Below are 21,893 nucleotides of genomic sequence, written 5' to 3' on the forward strand. Positions count from 1 at the left end.
CGACAATGCAACATACAAAGAAACGAACTATTAAATTAATATTGCCGTATTCCTGACTTGGTACATTATATCATATTATTTAAGATATGAGCAAAATAAAAGGTTAAGTTATTATATATTTCCATAGAAAGGAACAACCAAACACATTATCCTTCAGATAGTCTAAGGATCTTTATGCAAACGTTAGTGGAAATTGGAGCTTTCAAGTGGATTTCGAAGTGACGATTTTAAAAAGTTTATGACCATTTCAGCAAACAATAACTTATAGCAAAAGCTCACGTACCTAGTATGGTCTGGCAAGCTTAAAGGTGAAAGTAAACAGTAACAGCTATAAAAAGAAATCAGGTTTTGGCTGATTCAATTCAGAAAAAAAGAAAACTTTTAATAAAAAAAATAATGGAAAACTGATGTCTTCGTATAAGCCCTAATGGTACTATGACATTGTATTACGGTATTTGATTTGGCAGCCGACAAGGCAGTACCAAGAATATTCACCCACTTTCAATCTACATAAAACCTACAGAGACTTCTATCGATTCTTTTATTTCAACAAAAAAAACATTTAAAAACATTTATACATACATCATAAGACATCTTCTTAAAATCAGTAAGTTTAGAAGGAAAGAAAAGCCTTTAAAGATTCTTACATTGAAAGAATAATATTTTACAGAGAAATAAAATTCATCACAAAATACTTCAACCATAAATTAGTTAACTCCATTTAATGTTATAATCTTTATCTATTTATGTATATACTTAAAGAAAAACATTATTATTCACTCCAAAATTTTCCAAGTCATAGCAATATCTCACGTGTCTTGTGAGGTCAGGCAAGCTAAAAGATAAAAGTAAACAGTAACCATTATAAACAAAATATCAGGCTTTAGCAGATTAGATTTAGAAAGAAAGAAAACTTTTAAACAAAAACAAAATGGACCGATAATGTCTAACAAATCCTAAGGTCTTATATATGACGGTATTTGATTTCCTAGAAGGATCAATTGGTCTGTTCTAATAGTAGCTACATATTTTTTAATTCGGGGAATTATTCCATTAAATGAACTTTAGTGAGATGCCTTCATCTTGTCTATTTTGACGGTATTGTACAGTTTATGATATTTTCAATACTGACTTTGTGTTAACTGTCCGTATGCACCTTTTTGAATTTTTGAAAGTTTCCTGTAGCTATATATGTTTGATTTGACAAGGCAGCTACCAGAATATTCGTACACCTTCAATCTACATAAAACGTATACAAACTACTATCGATTCTTGTATTGCAACAAAAAACATTTCTAAAAAAATAAATATATATATATATATATATATATTAGTATCTTCTTAAAATCAGTAAGTTTAAAGAATTCTTACATGAAAAGGAATATTTTAGAGAATAAACCCCCATTACAAAATACTTTAACAATAAATTGGTTGACTTCTTTATGGGTTAAATCACCTAAAATTTCTCAAATTTCTTTTCCGTTAACTTATTATCTATTTTGTTAGTAATTCTTTATTTCAACATATACATTTATAAATATATAATTATTATTCATTGTATTGCTTTCTTTTCTGATATGAACTATTTTTGTTTGTATCATTGGTTTTTACCCTAAAAACATATAGATATGGAACTTATTCCAATAAAGAGGGCCGTAATAACAGAATTGTATGGACAATATTTTAATTGTGTTACAGTTTTAATACATATACATTTATATATACATATAGCACCTTCTTGAATATTCAGAATGTAAAAAATATCATTCTGATTACTAGAAATTGAGATTATTGAAAATGGGTTTGTTTTGCATAAAATATGAATATTTAGAGAATTTTATTTTTTGAATATAAGAGAACGAAAATTTTATCCCCGAAAACTTCTCCCAAGTTTCATTTTTGTTTATCAACTTTTTTATGTGTATTTGTTTTGAAAGAACCCCTTCAAAGTCTACATGTATATACCAGCAAAAAAAATTATAAGAAAACAGTACTGCATTATCCAAATATTGACATGTAAACAATACATAATTGGCATTTAAACCAATCATAGTTTGTATTGAAACACAACAAACGGTCTCATATATATTTATATATATATATATAATAAAATTCATGCAGTCATTAATCGAAAAGATAGAAATAATTACAATACATGTAGATAATTATATTTGGCATAACAATAGTTTATTGATCTCGTTAAACATGAACTAAGAGGTTTACAGACATTTTACATTCTTTTGATGTAAGAAGTAAAGCAAGGTCTTCAAAAAAACCATGAACTGAAATGGTGTGTAATATCAGGCTCAAGATGGGGTTCTATATTTCATATTTTGTTTGTCCTTTAAACAATTTGACATACATTTGTTTTAAAAAATCTACATAAAATCCATTTATTTCGTGTACAAATGACCACAAAACACTGTATTTCTGTCGTTTGGTATGGACTATAATGCTCGACTTTGTTTCTTCGAGCGTCAAAAGTGATTTTTTCTTTAAGACGAAACGTGTGTTTTACGCAAATACAAAATTTCATTCTTGCAATATATCATGAGTTTATTTAGTTACTTTTTTAATTTTATGGGGTTCGCTTGGTAGGATACATATTTAAGTAAATGTTCATAAAATTTATTAATAAAAAAAGAAGTAGGTATTCAATAGAATTGTTGACATGTTATGATAAATTTAGCCTAAAAAAAAACACACATTCACAAAAAATAAATTCAAACTTAAACAAAAGAAATACAATTAAAAAAAAAAAAAAAAAAAAAAAAAAAAAACACATTGACAAAAAATAAATACAAACTTAAACAAAAAGAAATACAATTAAAAAAAAACATATTTATAAAAAATAGATCCAACTTAAACATGAGAAATACGGTTAAAGAAAAAAACATATTCATAAAAAAGAAATACAACTTAAACAAAAGAAATACAATTAAAGAAAAAAATATCACAGAAAAGGAAAATATAATTACACAATAAAACACTGAGAAGAAAGGTAGGTTCAAAATAACTATCTTTTTTTTATTCCTTTTCAGTGGTTTTTGCTATAGCATTTTGAGTTATGTTATATTGTGCCTTCAAAATAAAACTATTCATATCATATCTTGTGGCAGAAAAAAAAATAATTGAAATATGCGTGCCATGATATTTGGACATTGTTTTTATTTTTCAGTTTTGATAATTATTTTGAGCACTTCAACATTATTCATAATCAAATATCAAAAGACAAGGAGTTCCTATTGAAGAATTTCAAATGGAACAATTTCAACTGGATAGAAGTAAAATGAGGATTATACATCAATTGATGATGGAATATCAATAGATGAAACAAGAGATGTAATAATAAGTAGATAATACTATTTTTACAGAATATATCTTAGCTGTGGTGATGATTGTTGAAGGTATCATAGAAATTATAAGAACATTTGTACAAAGACTTCAAAGTTTACTTAACCACCAAGAAAACCCTGCTGCACAACAAGATGATAAACCATAGGCTGGTCAGGACCATCCCGTTGCTCCAGCACTTGCTCAGAATAAACAAATACTCCCTTCAGAATCAATCAATACCATATGTCAATAATATGGAAGTACTGAGAAGGTCTCAAAGACAAAAAAAACACAGTTATTAGACCAAACTCGTCAAATTTTAGTGTCAACAATATTTTAATCAGAAACAGATTAAAAAAAGCGTACATAAATACAATACTATAGATTGGAAAATTTTGTTTGTGTAAATTTTGTATGTGAAGTTCTTTTTATCAATCTTATTGCTTCTTTTTAAGAGTTCCTTAATGTTTCAAAATGCATGTTAAAAATCTAGCTTTACCAATGCATATAAAATCATTAAGTTGTAAACGTTCTCATCTATATAATCAAACACTTATGTATGTCAATTATTTTCTTAATATATGATCTTTTAATATAGCTTATTTTTCATATGATATATACCTTAACATACTAAGTGTTGTTAATATAAACAACATTTTGTCTATTGCTTGGTCCGTTTCTGTGTGTGTTGCGTTTCGGTGTTGTGTTGTTGTTCTCCTCTTATATTTAATGTGTTTCCCTCGGTTTTAGTTTATTACCCCGATTTTTTTTTTGTCCATGGATTTATGAGTTTTGAACAGCGGTATACTACTGTTGCCTTTATTTAATATGTAAAGATAGAACTTAACTATCAATACATAAATCTTTTTTTTTACCATTCCCCACTTTTATTCCAGATATTCGAGACAGTTCTGAAAGGAAGTTTTTGCTGTTTTTTTCTTTTACAGGAAATGTGGTATGTGTCGTGTTTTTACATAAATCAATTTTGTGATATGTGATATGTCACACCTTTAGTTACTACATGGTCGGGTATATCAATTAAAATAGATGGTGTTTATGAAAATGATATTTTTTTTAGTCTTGCGCTTGATGGGTTTATAGACAATTTTTTATGTTATAAATTACAGTTTGATATTTAAGTCATTCTTTTGATTGTTTTATATATATATATATGTTTCATTTTACATAGTTAATAGTTTATCCAAGTTTAGTATACAGAATATTGTCGCACTTTTATGGTTTTGCCGTGTTTCAGATATATTTTTAATCAAATTATTTTTTATATGACCATGTGTATACTTTGATTGTTTTTATGGATTTCATTTGACACTTATTCTATGATTCTTTGATATATTGGTGCAATTCTTTAAAAAACAATCAATTTATTTATTTTTATTTAGAAACCTGTTTCAAAGAAGAAAAAAAATAAGGTAACTTTTTTCATACCTTATATCAGTTCAAAATTTAATTAATAGTTTAAAGTTTAATATATATATCGTTTAAATGAGCTCAAATATTTCGTTTCAGGTACGTTTTCAATTTTATCGGGGTTTTTTTATTTGTTTTTTTACATATGTTAAAGACTTTATCATATGTATGAATATTATTGATGTTGACATGTATAGTTGTTTATCGTCTATTTTACACATCATACCATTAATGTCAACATATAGTGTAAATACATAATAGTATTCATCACATAATTGTCCTTGACTGGTGTATTTCTTTAAATCAAAGCTATCTCAGGTAACATATTTTTGAATACTATATCAGGTTATATGTTTCACATATTTTAAAACAATGTACCATAGTAAAGCCTAGGTGGTTGAGTGGTCTTTCGCATCGGACATAGTGCGAGGTGATTTGACGGCACGATATATCAGTGCCATGAGTTCTAATCCTGACGAAGGAAGAACAAAACATTTGCGAAAGCAAATTTACTGGTCTAACTTTGTTGGGCTGATATTTAGACGACTTATATATATATATATTATATATAAACGAGTCTAAATTGAAAACTACGTTCAAACCTATAATTGCGTTGGATAAAAATCGCAATTTTATAATATGTATACATATAGTTTATTAAAGACATGATGTTAACTTAAAAATGATAAAGGCACTTGAAACATGCATGTTAGCTTTGAATAAATGTTAATGTGTTTTAATCATCGTATCTTTTTCCTAGCCATTTACTTGCTATCCAAACAACATATTACTGAATGAGGTATACCTATGTATACTGTATATTCATAAAATCAAAATACACACATTCTACACATTTCTAAGGTTACAACATTCTTGATGACATCATTCTGACAATTGCTGGAATGTCACTTATTTGAACTTTGATTGACCTCTTACTGTTTTACAACGTGTACCACAATTGCTGGAATGTCTGGAATGTGTTCCAGAACGTGTAGTAGTATACTACTCATATGCATCATTTAAGGTTTCTTATGACTTTAAATGTTTCTTATGACTTTAGGGACGACATCAAAAGTTCAATGTAGGATAAAAAAAACTTAATTCATATATTTTTTTCATTGACCTCCCTACCTCCCCCTTTTTTACTTAATATGGGGAAAATTAATTGACCAATAAGGATTTATATAAAATCGATGTCAATTTAACAAAATATAAATATGATCGTGGGCCGTATACATGTACGCTCATAGTTTAAAATGCAGAAAAAGGTTTTGAAACTGCAATATTTCTGCCTTTCGCGAATATTGAGGTGTTTGCAGCAACAGAGCATGAATAATATCAGCGGGAGTTGGAAAATCTATTGATGTTTACAAAAAAACATAGTTTTATAATTAATGGCAACTCACTTTTAATTTGAACGAAATAAGGGGGTCGTTCTCTGATGCTTATCGTACCTTGTCCTTTAATTTAAGAGAACTGACCAGTATTTCTGATTATTCTAATGTGCTTTCCGAATCGCAGTTAGAAAATTTATGCGATATGAAAAACAACTTGTATCGTATTGTTCATCAACAGGTGCGTTGGCCGAGCATCTCTTACGTCAGAACTTTTGTGACGTCATGTAATAATAAGTAAAAGGCGTTCTTAAAATTTGTCCGAACTGATTTTTTTCACTTCAATATTACACAATAACAAGCAGTGCAACTGTAAAAAAACATCTAAGAGTAATTTTAATCTGTGTGAAAACTGTCCAGAATGGCATAATTTCTCTGGGTAGGTCTTTTCAAATCATCATAAAGCAAAATTGTTTAAACTTCTATGCTAGCTTCAGAAAATCTTTACCTAGCCTGAAATTCTATATATATGGTTCACCGTGAAATTCCCTATTTATGCGTGGTTTATATGTCTACTACACATCATACAACACATGGGCAGCCATATTTAACCTCTGGATAAGAACTTATCCGAACCCCCAGACACTGGACAAATTTTGTCCGTGGTTAAGCTATTTTATCCACTGGACAATTTTTGGACAACCGGATTTGTCCAGCGGACAAAAGTTATCCAGTGGATACAGACTTTATCCTGTGGATAACTTTATCCAGCCTTTTGAACAACCGGGCCCAGAGGGACAGTCAAACTCATAGATCGAGAAAATAAACTGACATGGCTAAAAAAGAAAAAAAGACAAATAATAGTACACAAGACACAACATAGAAAACTAAAGATTCAGCAACACGAACCTAACAAAATACTGGGGATGATCGCAGGTGCTTCGGGAGGGTAAGTAGATATTGATCTTCATGGTGCACCGTCGTGTTGCTCATGTTATCACAATCACGGTAAATAGTCTGATTCGGTAGACCACATTCGAGAAAAGGCAGTGGGATTGTAGTAACGACATTAGGAACATATCCGATATAATCTGTGAAACGGTTATTTCATAACGAGCAACCAACTGAATATAGCGTCTCTTGGTTTAATAGCTTTCTTGTGGTCAGCAATCCTCAATCGATGAAATCATGATAGGAAAAACAAGCCCGGGAGATATAAATTCATATGCAGGCGCTGCTAGAATGTTGCTAAATAGAAATGGAAAGCTCAACATTGAAATCATCTGTTTTGTCGTAAAGTTATGTTTTCAACCGTCCCTTATTGTCAATTTTTAGATGCAAGTCAAGATATGAGGCAGACTTAGCTGTAACTGTTGTATCCTTTATCTCTAGTTCACTATTGAAAATCATCTCTTTTGACGCAAAGTTATGTTTTCAACCGACCCTTATTGTCAATTTCTATAAGTAAGTCAAGATATGAGGCATACTTAGCTGTATCTGTTGTATTCTTTATTTCCAGTATGATAGGATAGATTTATTTGATAAGAGTACATCAGCTATTTCGCAGAAAGTAAAGTTAAATGAAATTGCTTTTTTGTGTTGAAAAATACGTCCTTCGAACGTAACAAGATGTTGTCAATTAAGAAATCAAGCAGCTTGGTAATATCAGTTTCAGGAAATGTTTTGATTGAGTCAGAGTGATTCTTTACAAAGTACGATTTATTCCTCCTGAAGACAAGATACTTGTATCTACGATGGTCATTCTTTTTTATGAAACAAAGCAAACCCAACTCTTTCAATTTGTCTTTTAGTTTGGAATGGCGAATACCTGTGTTAAGTGTAGAAAAGTCAAATGTTTTATTACTATTGCAAGATGACAGAGTCTTTGATTGAATGTATTCTAAAAATTCTTTGGATTATTTTAGCATCCACATCTGATTCACGCCACCTCAATAATAGGCAGTCTCACAATAACTTTGAGGCCTGGCTGTAATTGCTGATAAATGGAACGTTAATAATTTAGAAATATGTTTCGTGGAGCACTTGGAAACTCAGCAATATACCGTTGTTTGTAAGGACACATATGTAGTTTAGGTATCCAATTGGATTCACATTGTTAAAAAAGAAAATCTGTTTGAAGTATAGTAAATGTCCAGAGAAATAAGATCAGATGCAAAGTTATTTAAAAAATATATGTTTGTATTTCTTCAAATAACATGTTGACTGATTCACTAGTGAGCAAACAAAAATTGTCAAAGAAATTAATAGGTGAACTTAAGCTCTGCCATTGGAAAAAGCTCTAAATATAAATTTATTGTATAACTTTATTTATTATTATTTAACTGAAAATAAATAAAAAAAAACTTCAAATGGAAGAAGACTATCAAGTTTAATTGTTCATATTTGACTAGATTTGGGTAACAAATACATGTATACGATCTCTTAAAACTTAAAAAAAAATGACATATATTTTGTAATAAAACTACAACACCTAATATTTGGATAGAAAATTACAGACAAAAAGCATGACACAATATTTGTTTTAGTTACAATATCTAGTTTTTCTATATATGATTCGTACTATGTATCTCAGCAGATAACAATACTAATTATATATAAAAAAAGATGTGGTATGATTGACAATGAGATAACTCTCCACAAGAGACCGAAAATGATCAAGACATTAACAACTATAAGTCACCGTACTGCTTTCAACAATGACCAAAGCCCATAGCACATATTCATGCTATACTATAATTGTTGTCCATCGCGGTGTCAAAGTACAAACACGACTAGATTGGTTCATTGTTTTACTTGCAATTAACAAGCAGTAGATGCTAACAAACTTAATCTTGCATAATTACCAAAATACATTTATCGACCAAAAATATATACGAACATCTAACAAAAATCATAGTAGGAATATAAGAAGTTCAAAGGGGACGGAGGGTGGGAAAGTTTATAAAATTCCAAAATAAATTTTTATTTGCAGATCAGTAAGAACGTGTAATAAGATACATAGTGTAGAAACAGACCAATGGTCAACCAGCAAAAAGATCGCAATGTAGTGGAAACTAACAGGATTTAGAAACAAATATTGTGTTTAGATACAAACTAATGGTTTTCGTCGTTTATTGTCGACAAACTTCCTGGACAAGTATTGCATATTGTGACACTTTAGATAATTGTTAAATAAACGACAACAAGTCATGACATTTAAAATATAAAGCCTTGGTCACACCTTAACTGATAGCTCGAACGGATGCCTAACGGATAACGCTTTTGCAATTCGTTCTTGTCCGTTAGATGTCCGTCTATATCCGTTGCGTGTCCGTTTAGTGTACGTGTTATCCGTCGACGTCCGTTCTGTCCGGTGGAACATTTTGAGCATGTTCAAAACTTTGAACGGACGTCCAACTGATGAAATGTCCGGTAGGCGTCCGTTTTGTACGGTACTCGTCTGTTTCGTTTCCGTTTTGTATCCGTTACGTGTCCGTTATACATCCGTTGAAGGTCTGACAGATAAATTCACCAACGGACTTCTAACGGACGTCTAACGGATATAAAGGATGTTGAACGAATGTGAAACGGACTCCTACCGGACGTATAACGGATAAAACGGACGATTAACGGATCTGAAACTGATAAATGGCAATTGAAAATTTTGCGTCAGAAATGCCAATTAGATTTCTTAAGGTTCATGAATTCTTATTATTCATAATCGATCTTAGAGTAATGAGTAATGGCACGTCTTCACAAACAACCCAAAACCAGTTACACAGAAACATTTTGAATATTTATGCGATTTACATGTCTTGTTATTGTCGCCTTTAATTTTTCCGTATATCTTATTCATCCGTTTTATCCGGTACGCTTCCGTTAGGGGTCCGTTTTATGCGGTACTCGTCCGTTGGATGTACGTTCGACATCCGTTCTGTTCGGCACGTTTCCGTTTCTCGTACGTTGTACATCCAGTGCGTGTCCGTTATGCATTCGTTACGCGTCTGTTTTATTTGGTCAATACATCAACGGACTCCCAACGAATAACAATTTTGTCAACGGACAATTTTTATTTTCATCCGTTAGGCGTCCGTTCGTGATATCCGGTAAGGTGTGACTGGGGCTTAAAGCCAGACAATCCAAAATACAGCATTTGTGATTTCACTAAACATATTTAATCCCACGGCATTTTTGCACCTGTCCCAAGTAGGGACCTTTGTTAGTCGTTTATGTTTTGTTTTTTTTTATTGTATATTATTCGGATTTTTATGTCCATTTTTTGTTAACTAGTATGCATTATTAGTATTGTTAAGGAGCCAAATGAATCCGGCCTAAGGGTGCATGACTTTATTGCCGAACATGTTGAAGACCCAGTGGATGCCTTGGGCTGGTTGTTGCTATGTGGTCGGGTTGGTGTTCTTTTCAGACATTTCCCGTTTCAATTATCAATTTTATTTGACTTTAACTTGCAACGTCGTTGTCTATCAAATCAACTTTTCTGGTGGTAAATGGCAACATTTGCTCTCGGTTCAGCTTTATTCCTGCCTCACCCACAAGAAAAGCTTATTTTCAAAATTATTTGCAAGACATCAAATATTAGTACTCATGGATAGGTAAAAATGACCTACTCTAAATCTGAGAATCTAATCAAAGAAATATATACATTTTCATTTCTTTTAGGTCGAAGGTTCTTCTGGCTCAGATAACAGAAGTAATACTTTCAAGATCTGCTTGAATGCTCCAGATCCTAAAAGTAAAATGAATGTACATCATCTACATATGAATTGATATTGAGAACATCAGGTTTTGACTTTTCACATCATATATACCAGACTTTGTCCATAGTGTATACAATTTTATTATAATGCAGTAAATTGTAGTAAGGTAGTTTCATTTCGGTATATTCTCTTTCCTTTGAGATGGATGCAAATAATTTGAAATTGCTAATTTTACATAATTGATAATAAAATATACAGAATTTACTAAATTAAATATATAGAAGATGTTGTTGTTCTTGGAGGTATACCTAATCATTCTCACTTGGCCGATTTCATTTATTGTATTTAAGAGAGAACTGTATTGTATTTGAAGCTTTAAGGACGTCCATCGGTAGTTTTACTGTCACAAATTTAGTTTACCTGGCGACGCGTAGCGGAGACATGTAAACGGGTATTTTCGACAGTAAAACTCACGCTAAATAATTGAGGAGATGTGCAACCCGAGTGGAAAATACGGCAATTGATTTCCTTGTTTCTAACTGAGGCACTAGAAACGAGATATATAAAAAATCAAAAATATGATTTGTTTTTGTTCAATCATTAATAAAAGTGAAATAATGAAATAATAATTCAGTCAGTATGGTTCAGTTTTGTCAAAATAAGCGAAGAAACATTGATTATAAATTGTTCACTTGCATGTGAATAATTCGACCTCATTGAATCCGTATTCATGTGAAAATCAATTTAACCCCTGAGCGAGAGATGGAGACGAATTCCGTGTGTTTATGGTAACTTAAAGGAAAAGAATGTCCACAATGAAAGTGAAACAAAGGGAAATCATTTAATTGACTGATTTGATCCACAAAAATAATTATTCCTATACAAATAAAAACGATGATTTACATATGATTTAAATCAATAATATGAAATTAAACAGACTTAGAAAAATGAAATTGCACGAGTTCGCTCTCAGAGAGTTCGCGTAATCGTTCAAACCAATAAGCAAGTATAAATAGGAATAGAAATTACTCATTATACGTCTGTTGCGAAAAACGGCAATTGCTTAAATCAACAACAGAATGAATGGACCACTAACAAACATTACTTAAACATCCGAAACAATCTATTCCTATAAAGATTCAGGTTATAGATAGGTTGTTTGCTGCATGGGTTCATAGTACTCAGTATTGTTGTTGTATATACTGATGTATCTGTTGGTCTATTTATGTTTCAGCTATTGCGTTGTTCGTTTATATTGTGACTTGTTAGTTCGAATGCTTTTCTGTTATCTTTTTCCTCTCTTTATGTCGGCTGGTCCTCTCCCTTGCAACATACGGGTATCACAGATACCCTTGTTGTATGTCTGTCAAAGCCAAACAGATAAATGAGAGAGAACCCGTCTACTCTTTATGTAGTAGCTGCTCCTTCAGTGGCATCATTTAAACTATTTTTAATAATTGAAGTGGTTGTAATAATATGAGCATGTCCGTCTTTTAGGTTAAGATTAAGAATAATAACACAACGTTGACTGATGTACCTATATTTTTGACAATTTGGTCATTTGGACAGTTTGTTTTTGTTCACAAAATTGTTGTCAATGCAATGTAATAGAAATTATGCGACTGTCATAATAGTGATCAGAAACTGCTAACCATAAATACCGTTTAATCCGTTATGTTCTACATAAAGTCATTTATACATTCGGTTGATGTGTTTGGGCTTTTGATTTTATAAGACATTTCCGAGATGAATTTGTCTTGGAGTTTGTTTTTGTTTTTTTTTTTTTTTTTTTAACTATTTTATGGTTTATCTGACTTTGGCCTCTTTTCACACCCGATACAATACTTATTCGCTTCTTGAAGAAGAAAATTGTTAATGTTGTTAGTCTTCTTCAAGCTATAACAAAGTATACTGTATAGACCGCACAGTACGCTACGGTACATTATTAGCTTGAATTAGAAAGATGCACTTCGGTCCTAAACACGTTCGGAACGGTAACGTTATGTATCAGAGAGAGGCTGTACATGCGACGCCATATTGGTTGACTGCTGAAGTTGAAAAGGTAAAATGTTATTTAGTTTATCTGATTTTATCCACTGTTATGTAGTCTTTGGTCTTTTGCCCTCCTTGTGTTGTATGTGTCAGTCTAATGTAACACGTTTTTACGTTTTAAGTGTGTTTCTGGCCTATATATTGTATATTTTAAAGACAAGGGCAAGACGGTATGTACAATTTTATGAAGCATGCTTTTTTCTAGTCCAAATAATTATGCCGTCTAGGAAGGCTATTTTTGATATTGCTGTTAAACGTTGAAAAAGGAAATATATCAAAAAGCCTTACTAAAACGACATACTTACAATGACAAATTGGACTAGCTTTTTTAGTCCAAATAATTATGACGTCTGGCAAGGTTTGTTTTTTTTGGGACGCCTTCCTTCGAATATAGCCTTACCAGACGTCATATTTATTTGGACTTGTTTTTTTTTTTTCAATACTATATTTTAAAAAGCATTGAATTATACAATATTGTGCAATAGTCATTGAACAGTTAAAAGCTAAATTGAAGCTCCCACATGGGGGATATCCCGCAAATGAGGGACTGTCCCCAGACTAGTCCAAATAATTATGACATCTTGAAAGCCTATTAATTTTTTTTTTCATTTGAGCTTGACGCCTTACATGTATGTTGCAGGAAGGCTTCAGAGCAAAAATTTAGAATAGCTTTCCTAGTTGTCATAATTATTTGGACTACATGTACCCCCAGACAATAAAACTTATCGCCATTACTGAATATTACACAGGTTCCAGTTAAATGTTAAATTTTAATGTAATAAAACAAAATATTTGATGCCACAAAAGTAAAGTGATTGTTGTATGTGTCAAAAGTTGAGGCATCCTGGATTAGCGATAAAGGTGCAATATTCATTTTGCTGTTGAAAAGAAATAGATAATCTTTTCGCATTTTATGCATAAGCCATTAAGTTTTAAGTCAATACAAATGTAAGTCTGTCCATCCATATGACTCTACGTCCTAAAGTTTCAATACAAATGTAAGTCTGTCCATCGATATGACTCTACGTCCTAAAGTTGGTTTCCATTCTTTAACAGACTTACTTCAGTTCGCCTCAAACAAATACTATGAAACTTTTAGTATACACAATGTTGATTACCTCAAAACACATATAATGCCTGGAGGTTATGTCTGAGTTTTTGTTGGGTCACTAATCGTTCTAGAGTTATGCTCGTATTAGAAATGAAAAAAAAATACTGAATTTTTGGACTTACATGAGTCAACTAACTCGTGATGGCATCCGTAAAATTTACAAAGAGATGATTTCAACTTCACCATTTGGAACTCGTGATTTAATAGCTTCCTTGTGGGCAACAACCCTCTTTTAAGCTGCATCCAATAAAGCATTTTATTGTGCAATAATTGTAAAATCATAATTAGATATTGTGACTTTTTGTCCTTTGAATTTTATTGTTCTGCCAATTTTATAACTTTATGTGACCTGATATTTTATTGGACATGTTGGTCTGAGCTATATATTCTTTCATTATTTTTTTCAGGATTTAATATTATTTTGGTGAAGACTTTTATCAGAAGAAGCTACATATACATGAAGATGAATATCCTGAAGTGATTTTTTTATGATTTTTCTTATCTTTTAATATCAATTCATGTCTCATAGATATATAAAGAAAAGAAAATCACAGTTTACTTACATTGTTCACAAAGATGGAAAGAGTCAAAAGGTGACAAAATCCTTTGAACGTGAATCTGCGGGTGTCTCAACTGATACTGACCAGAGAGGTGAAACTACATGTACAGCAAATAATGATTTAAGTATTGATGGTGTCCAAATACGAGCACAGGAGGATAATGCCAGCAGTTGTTCTGCAAAATTAGAAGAAGAACATGTACCTTCATGTGACCAAAAAAGTAAGACATCCCCTTTTACCAGTAACCACTCCAAATAATTTAGTTTTTCATGGGTATCATATATTCATGTATACATAGATAAATAGGAAGATGTGGTTATGAGTGCCAATGAGACAAATCTCCATCCAAGTAACAATTTATAAAAGATAAACCATTATACATGTAGGTCAAGGTATGGCCTTCAACATATTAATGCTGTACCTAAACAATTTTTATGTATTTTACAATGTACATGTATATCACAGGTTAACATCAGCAATTTATTAGATGAATTTTGAAAATCATTGCTGATCATTTCCTTTAAAGAGAGTTATGCCTCTTTGAAACATTAATTTTTAAAAATTGCATCATGAAGGCACTCATTTCTACAATCTTTGCAAATTTTTATGAAACTCGCATGAATATCATAAAAAATATGAATTTGCAAGTGAGGCAGAATTTTCATTACAGGAAATGGATCCTACATATGTTCACAATGAATTTTGAGATAAATATAAGAAGATATGGAATGAGTGCCAAATAAACAACTCTCTATTTCTTTCTTTTCAAGTCACAATTTATAAAAAGTAAACTAGTATAGGTCTAAGTTCGGTCTTCAAAATGGCACTTTGGCTCACGCTGAACAGCAAGCATTGAAGGGCCCCAAAAATAAATATTGTAAAACCATTCAGACAGGAAAACTATCAAAAAAGAAACAAGAAACACTTGAACAACATCAATGCACAACTACTAACATCAGAATCCTGACTTAAAACAGGTGCAAATAATTGCAGCGGGTTCAAACACTTTAATGGTACATGTAGGCTTAATTTAAGTTGCTAATTACTCACATTCGAGTTAAACTAAATTTATAAGGAAAAGAATAAATAACCATTTCACTCTTTAAGTTAAATTGAGAGTGCATGTAGGTCAAAATTATAATCCAATGCTTAAATTAATGTCATTTCCTTGTATGTTTTTTCTTGTATTATATTCAATGCTTAAGTCATGCATCATTTATTTTGACAGAATATGAGAAGGCAAAGTACAAGAGACTGGAAAATTGGGCAGAAGTGAGCAAGAAGCTGTATAAGAAAGGTCTTCAAAAGCAATTTTTAACCGGCTCTACCTGCAAACAGTGCAACATTGATACAACCGACCTTTATAGATGTATTGATTGCATAAATTACCATGCTACCTGTCTGCCATGTTTGAAAAAACGCCATGAATTCCCTCATCTTCATATTTTTGAGAAGTGGATGGTAAGTGTTTGTCTGCTTTAATCCCTTGCACAGAGATTTTGGTCTTTATTTCTTGATGAATTACAACCTTTATCATTAAGCTGATTATTTTTTTCATCATACACCTTAGCCTACAGACTTTATCTTTGGGTCAGAGTTCAACTTAATTATATGGTGACTGACATTTTCTGATTTGAAATTAGGTTCTAAATTTTCAGCAATCTCTGCCCTCATTTATAATGACCACTACAGTTCTCAACACAGCTATTTGAAACACATTCCCTTTCATAAATTTTTAAAATTGAGAATGGAAATGGGGAATGTGTCAAAGAGACAACAGCTGAAGGCCACCAACATGCATTGAGAGACCAGTTATAATGGCAGGATAAATTATTGCATAACTTTTAACCACTATAAGAAGATGTTACTAACTTAATTTAATTTGTCCCTCAAAGATCCAGGTCTTTAACGAGTAGGTTTTCATTGAATCTCATTTGATGTTATTTGTAACAGAAGGATCCTTTAAAAGAGATGGAAGCATCTCCTTGTTATGATGATACCTGCTGCCATTTAATTTGCCTTACATAATTTTTCTAGCATGGTACATTTATTGGATTTTCCTGTTCAACTCCCGTTTGGGAAGATGGTAGTCATCAGGAGTGTTCAACATCTTACCAGAAGGACATAGTTGTTGTTGATGATAAAGGTATGATACATGGGAATAGAATTGTAACTTACATGTTCTATTCTTATAGGTGAATATTGTCAAAAATGGATGGAGTACATAATGATTAGGATGAAAAGGATACTTTTTTGAATATTTAATGCAAATATGAACTCAAGAAGATGTGGAATGGTAGCCAATTCTTACAACTCTCCACCAGAGACCAAAAAACACGTTAACAACTACAGGTCACTATACAGCCTTTAACAATGACCAAACCCCCCATACTGCACAGCCAACATTAAAAGGCCACAAATTGACAAATGTAAAACAATTACATGATAAAACAAACGAGCAGTATGGTTTATGTTCATAACATTGAAACATTAAATAGAAAACAAATTGGATATTCAGTATATATGAAAGTTTATATTTGGGTATCACAATTGTTTTATTGCAATCATCATCATGATCATTGTTCATACATTGTTGTCATACATTTTGTCATATGAGACATCTCTGTCAGTCTGAATTTTCTTCAATACATATATATATATTCTAATCCAGCATTTAAGATATATTTTCAATTAATTTAACTTATTTATTACAGACTGCAAGATGGGAAATTTCTGTTACTTCATTGTAGTCTCTTCTTTTACAGGTAGACAACACATGAGGACGCTAGAGTTCTGTGCCTGTGAAGATGAGGCTGTTACTTTATTACAGTACGATTTGTGGCCATCTTCACCATAGCATCCACGTCTAGCCTTTCATATCGATCTTCTAAGATGGCTGAATGGTCTATTACTTGAGTGTCAGGTTTCAGCCGAAGGCTTCTGTGAAGCACTGAAGGCTAGACAACCTAAGCTGTATAAGTTCCTTGTGACTAAGGAAGTAAGTTACTCTTATTTTACGGAATAGATGAATAGAATAGTAAATTGATCATATCTTAGTTCACCCACAGTGTTTTTGCCAATTGCATACTGTGGGTACCAATTTTTGTGGATTTTGTAGGCGAAGGTTGACCACTAGATCAAATGTACAATGAATGACAAATTTTCTATAGATTTGTAACCAACCTTACAAAAATCACGAAATATAATCTCTACGAATATGTTAGTTTTCCTTGATCCACACAAAATCAAATGAAGCCACAGCATTTTAATGATAACATGATATGTTCTAAAAATGAGTTAAAAGGACACAGCATTAGATGATGATTAAAAAATAATTTTAAAACAGTTATGTCTACATAATACATTCAAGTAGTTAATATTTAATTAAAAAAAAACTAATACATATAATATTCCTTTTTTTTATTAATAGGGAAAGGAAATATACAAACTGCTAATTAATGAAACCATCCATCAATTTCGGCAGTTTTTGTATTGTATGGATTATCCATCAGATCCAACCCTTGATAATGGATGTACCTGTCCAGCATGCTTTCAGGTAATTTTTCAGAAAATTCTGAACTTCAAGCAAGAATTGGTGATATATTTTTTATACATTTGGAAAAATGATACTTTAAGAACTTTTCTCTAATTCTTGGTCAATTTATCCCTTTCTGCACCTATTTTGTATAAAATTAAAATAATCAACGTGTGGTTCGTTTGATATCAGTACTTCATTAGTTAAAATCTAATTATGACGTTGAATTTTCTTGCTTTCTTTTGAATTTCCTATTGCGACAGCACCAAAAAAGGTGACCATGCTTGATGACGTCACATAGAAAGAACACATTTTTTTCCAGACAATTCATAAAGAAGAAATAAGTTTGCCTGCATAATGTTAGAAATTCATTAGAGAAACAGATTCCACCACCAAATCTCGTGTTATACCATATTTATCCACTCTTGACAGTTAAATTTTAAATATTAAAACGCTTGGCCAAGCCTCGCGTTTTAAATTTGAAAATTTAACTGTTTCGAGTGGATAAATATCGTATTACACTCGATGCAATGGTAGAATCTATATTTGTCTGTCATTTTACTGCCCTTTGAAGGATTATTTTTTTTGTATACCACAGCATTCCAAAATTTAAATGAATTATTTTTCAAAAATTGTATTATTGATATCAGTAGTATTTATTTTTAGTGTGAGACCAAGATCTTTTGTTTTGATGCTGACTTTCAATTGGTAAGAAAGACATCATCTGGTCAGCAATGGTTGTCCCCAAAGCACCAAGAGCGTTTTTTTTAGACCAGAAAGAGGTGGACAGCTTTATGTGTACATATAACAACTCACCTGTTGATAATGTAAGTACAACTGTAAACCTTAGATCAATTGTTCAGTGTACCACTGAAAAAGTCGGATATGTGGCTTGCATTTCCATAATGTTCATATTATGAATTTTTATATTGGACATCCAGAATATCAAATTGCTTTCCTTGATGTACAATCAAGAAGTAGGTATACAAACTTTATGTCTTCACTTTCAAACCCACAAATTATATATTTGCTGATGTTGTGAAGATTGTTTTCCTTTTTTTTATTGTTTGAAGTATAACATTAAAGGGAATTAGGTGTCAAGTTCATGTTCACCATTTGACTCAAATTCACAACATTCTAAGTGAATCAAATTAAAAAGAGTCGGAGGTAACAATTAAAAATGCATAAGTATTAGTATTTTATGTGTATTTTAGTCTAGAAAAAAAAACAATTATTAAACAATGGAACAACCTCTAAAGATTGCTGACAGTCATATATCTGAATGTAAACATAAGTATAGATAAGAATAGATTTCAAGCAATCACAAATGGATTTTTCCCCTCTTATTTTTTTTTATAATATAGGTTAAAACAATATGTAAATCCTTACTTATGTTTAGGGTTGGGTGCCAAATGGGGAAAAAATCAGCTTTTATTAACACTTGAAAAAAAAGAATTAAATCGGAGCTTATGCCTCTTTTTGATGATAATTTAATTAATATAGAAGGATTTTTATTTTCATTATTTTTTATTTCTTGGCATTAGGACTGCAGTGATTTTCAAGCCGGAAGCAACATTAGATCAAAAGCAAAGAATAAAAAGCTTTCAGAGACAGCTGTGTTTGGAGCAACATGTAGACACGATTATCCACAGAAGTTCTTTAGTCTAAAACATGGAGAACGGTATTTAACTATCATCTCTCAGTTATCCTACATATCTATACTTTTAAGTCTTCAATTTTATTTTTTAAACTTTTTAAACCTTTGCTAATGCACTAAGTAGAAAAGTTATACATAAGTTGTCTTTAAAAAATACCATTAATAAGGTTTTGTGCTGCAGACAGTATGTTATATGTACATGTATTTAGATATTTGTATTTTGTTTTTTAGACTTGGATATGCAGTGTATTTGATGAAGTTGCTTCTCAATGAGAACAATGGACAGAAGATGCATGTCTCCTATGATATAGCTTGCCTATTGAAGAAGCATTTGCAGGTAATATTGAGCCATTAACATGTATGAAACTTATAGATACATGTATAAGAAGATGTGATACAAGTGCCAATGAGATATCTCTCTATCCAAGTCACAATGTGTAAAAAAATATACCATTATAGGTCATAGATTATTACCAATGCTGAAATATTTTAAAGAATTGTTAAGAACGATCGCTATTCAGTTTCAAAATAACAAGCTTTTCATAACATTATTAGATATTGGTAGGTGATTAACGAAGGAACCAAGAGAGCAAAAAAATATACATGTTCTTGTTTTTGAGATGAAATTGAAATTTTGTGGGGGGGGACTGGGAGTGAAAATGTTCTCTCTTGATCATTCATAGCTTTTAACATTTAGAAGTTTAAGTTCTCAAAAACTATTAAAAAAAATCAAAGATTTTATATAACTTTTACAGATGACTTATTATTAGATATATGTTAAAGATTTATGAAAAGAAAAATAGTTAAAAAAAATTCAAGTCATTCAAATGGATGAAACCAGAAATTCCAAAATATGGCAAGCGTTCATTCTGTTATGGTCTATGTGCCTGCATTTACTTTTCCAGCTCATATTCTCAAATATGGACTAGGAGCTCTATTACATATAATGTTGCACTTCACCTTATTTACTCCTTTAAATATACATGTAGTTTTTGAAAGTTGCAAGGTTTTTTTTAATTTTCAAAACTTTACAAGTAAATAAGAACAATTAATATTACTTCAAAAAAATGCTTTTATTTGTAGTGATTATGCAATGTTATTTTTTATAATAGGTTGTTGGGGGAAAACAAATCAAATTATTTACTAAATTTGTGTTTCAGAAAAATGGTCATGAAGATATTCTGAAGAAAGTATCATTTTCTATACCAATATTCCACTGTTATGGGCATGGTGTTCCATGTCAGGTAATTTGTCATATCATTTACTTCTATTTTCAAGGTGAGAAAGGCAGATGAAAAATTCACTTTAATGTTTTAGAAAGAAAATATTTGTGGTGTCTTTCCTTTTTAACAAATTTAAATTTTCAATAAAGTTTGATCTGGAAGAAATTTCACTCAATATGATTCTGTTTTAGTTTTATTTTCATGTTCAATTGTTATTAATCAATAAAAAAAAAATAATTGAAAATTACTGGTGTTTGTTGTCAGCAAAAAAAGGGTCTTGATTTCCTTCAATTATGATTAATTACTATATTTGTATGTTAATTTTGGTTCCTTAACAGAATAACTATTAATAGGGATGCTGATGAAGCAATTATTAAAGTAATGGGATGAGGGTAAAAGATATTTTAAACAAATATATCAACAGTAGATCTTGTGGCCTATGTTTATCAGACCAAAAAAATCATAAAACTTGGGAATTCCAGCGAGAGTATAATTTAGATAAATGCATTTTTTTTTACAGATTTTGTATGGACCCAGAAGAACTAAAAATCTTGGGTTGACAGATGGAGAAGGGATAGAGAGGCTTTGGTCATATCTTGGCAAGTTTTCATCTATAACTAAAGAGATGTCCCCAGAAAACCGAACTGATTTATTGACAGATGGCTTGATTTATTATGGACAGAAGATTAAAGACAAGTTGATTTGACAACATTTTCAAAATATTTCTACCCTTAATTATTTAACATTTATATAGACTAATTCTGAATAATTTTGATTGGATGACTTATTTTACAACAGTCATGGATATTCATAATTCTCATGCAATACATGTAATTTAAACACAATTTTTTTAAAAACAATGTATGAGAGTCTGGATTAAGGGGTGGGTGGGTGGTTTCAGGGGAAGAGGGGTGTGTCCTTCAATTCTGTATTCCTAAT

The 21,893-nt window shown here is 31.1% G+C and overlaps 1 protein-coding gene and 1 pseudogene across 1 annotated transcript in view; both read left to right on the plus strand.

Annotated features, from left to right (window-relative positions):
* The window catches only part of LOC139484474 (cyclic GMP-AMP synthase-like receptor 2), a 27,487-nt gene extending 13,094 nt beyond the window's left edge, over nucleotides 1-14,393 (plus strand). Inside the window, exon 2 of the mRNA XM_071268207.1 lies at nucleotides 14,387-14,393. Within this exon, the coding sequence (XP_071124308.1) occupies nucleotides 14,387-14,393 (7 nt within the window). The remainder of the gene's footprint in view (nucleotides 1-14,386) is intronic.
* Nucleotides 13,252-21,660, plus strand: LOC139484475 (uncharacterized; annotated as a pseudogene).
* The last annotated feature ends 233 nt before the right edge of the window (nucleotides 21,661-21,893 follow it).

The sequence above is a fragment of the Mytilus edulis genome, chromosome 8 (genome assembly GCF_963676685.1).
Source record: "Mytilus edulis chromosome 8, xbMytEdul2.2, whole genome shotgun sequence".
NCBI lineage: Eukaryota > Metazoa > Mollusca > Bivalvia > Mytilida > Mytilidae > Mytilus > Mytilus edulis.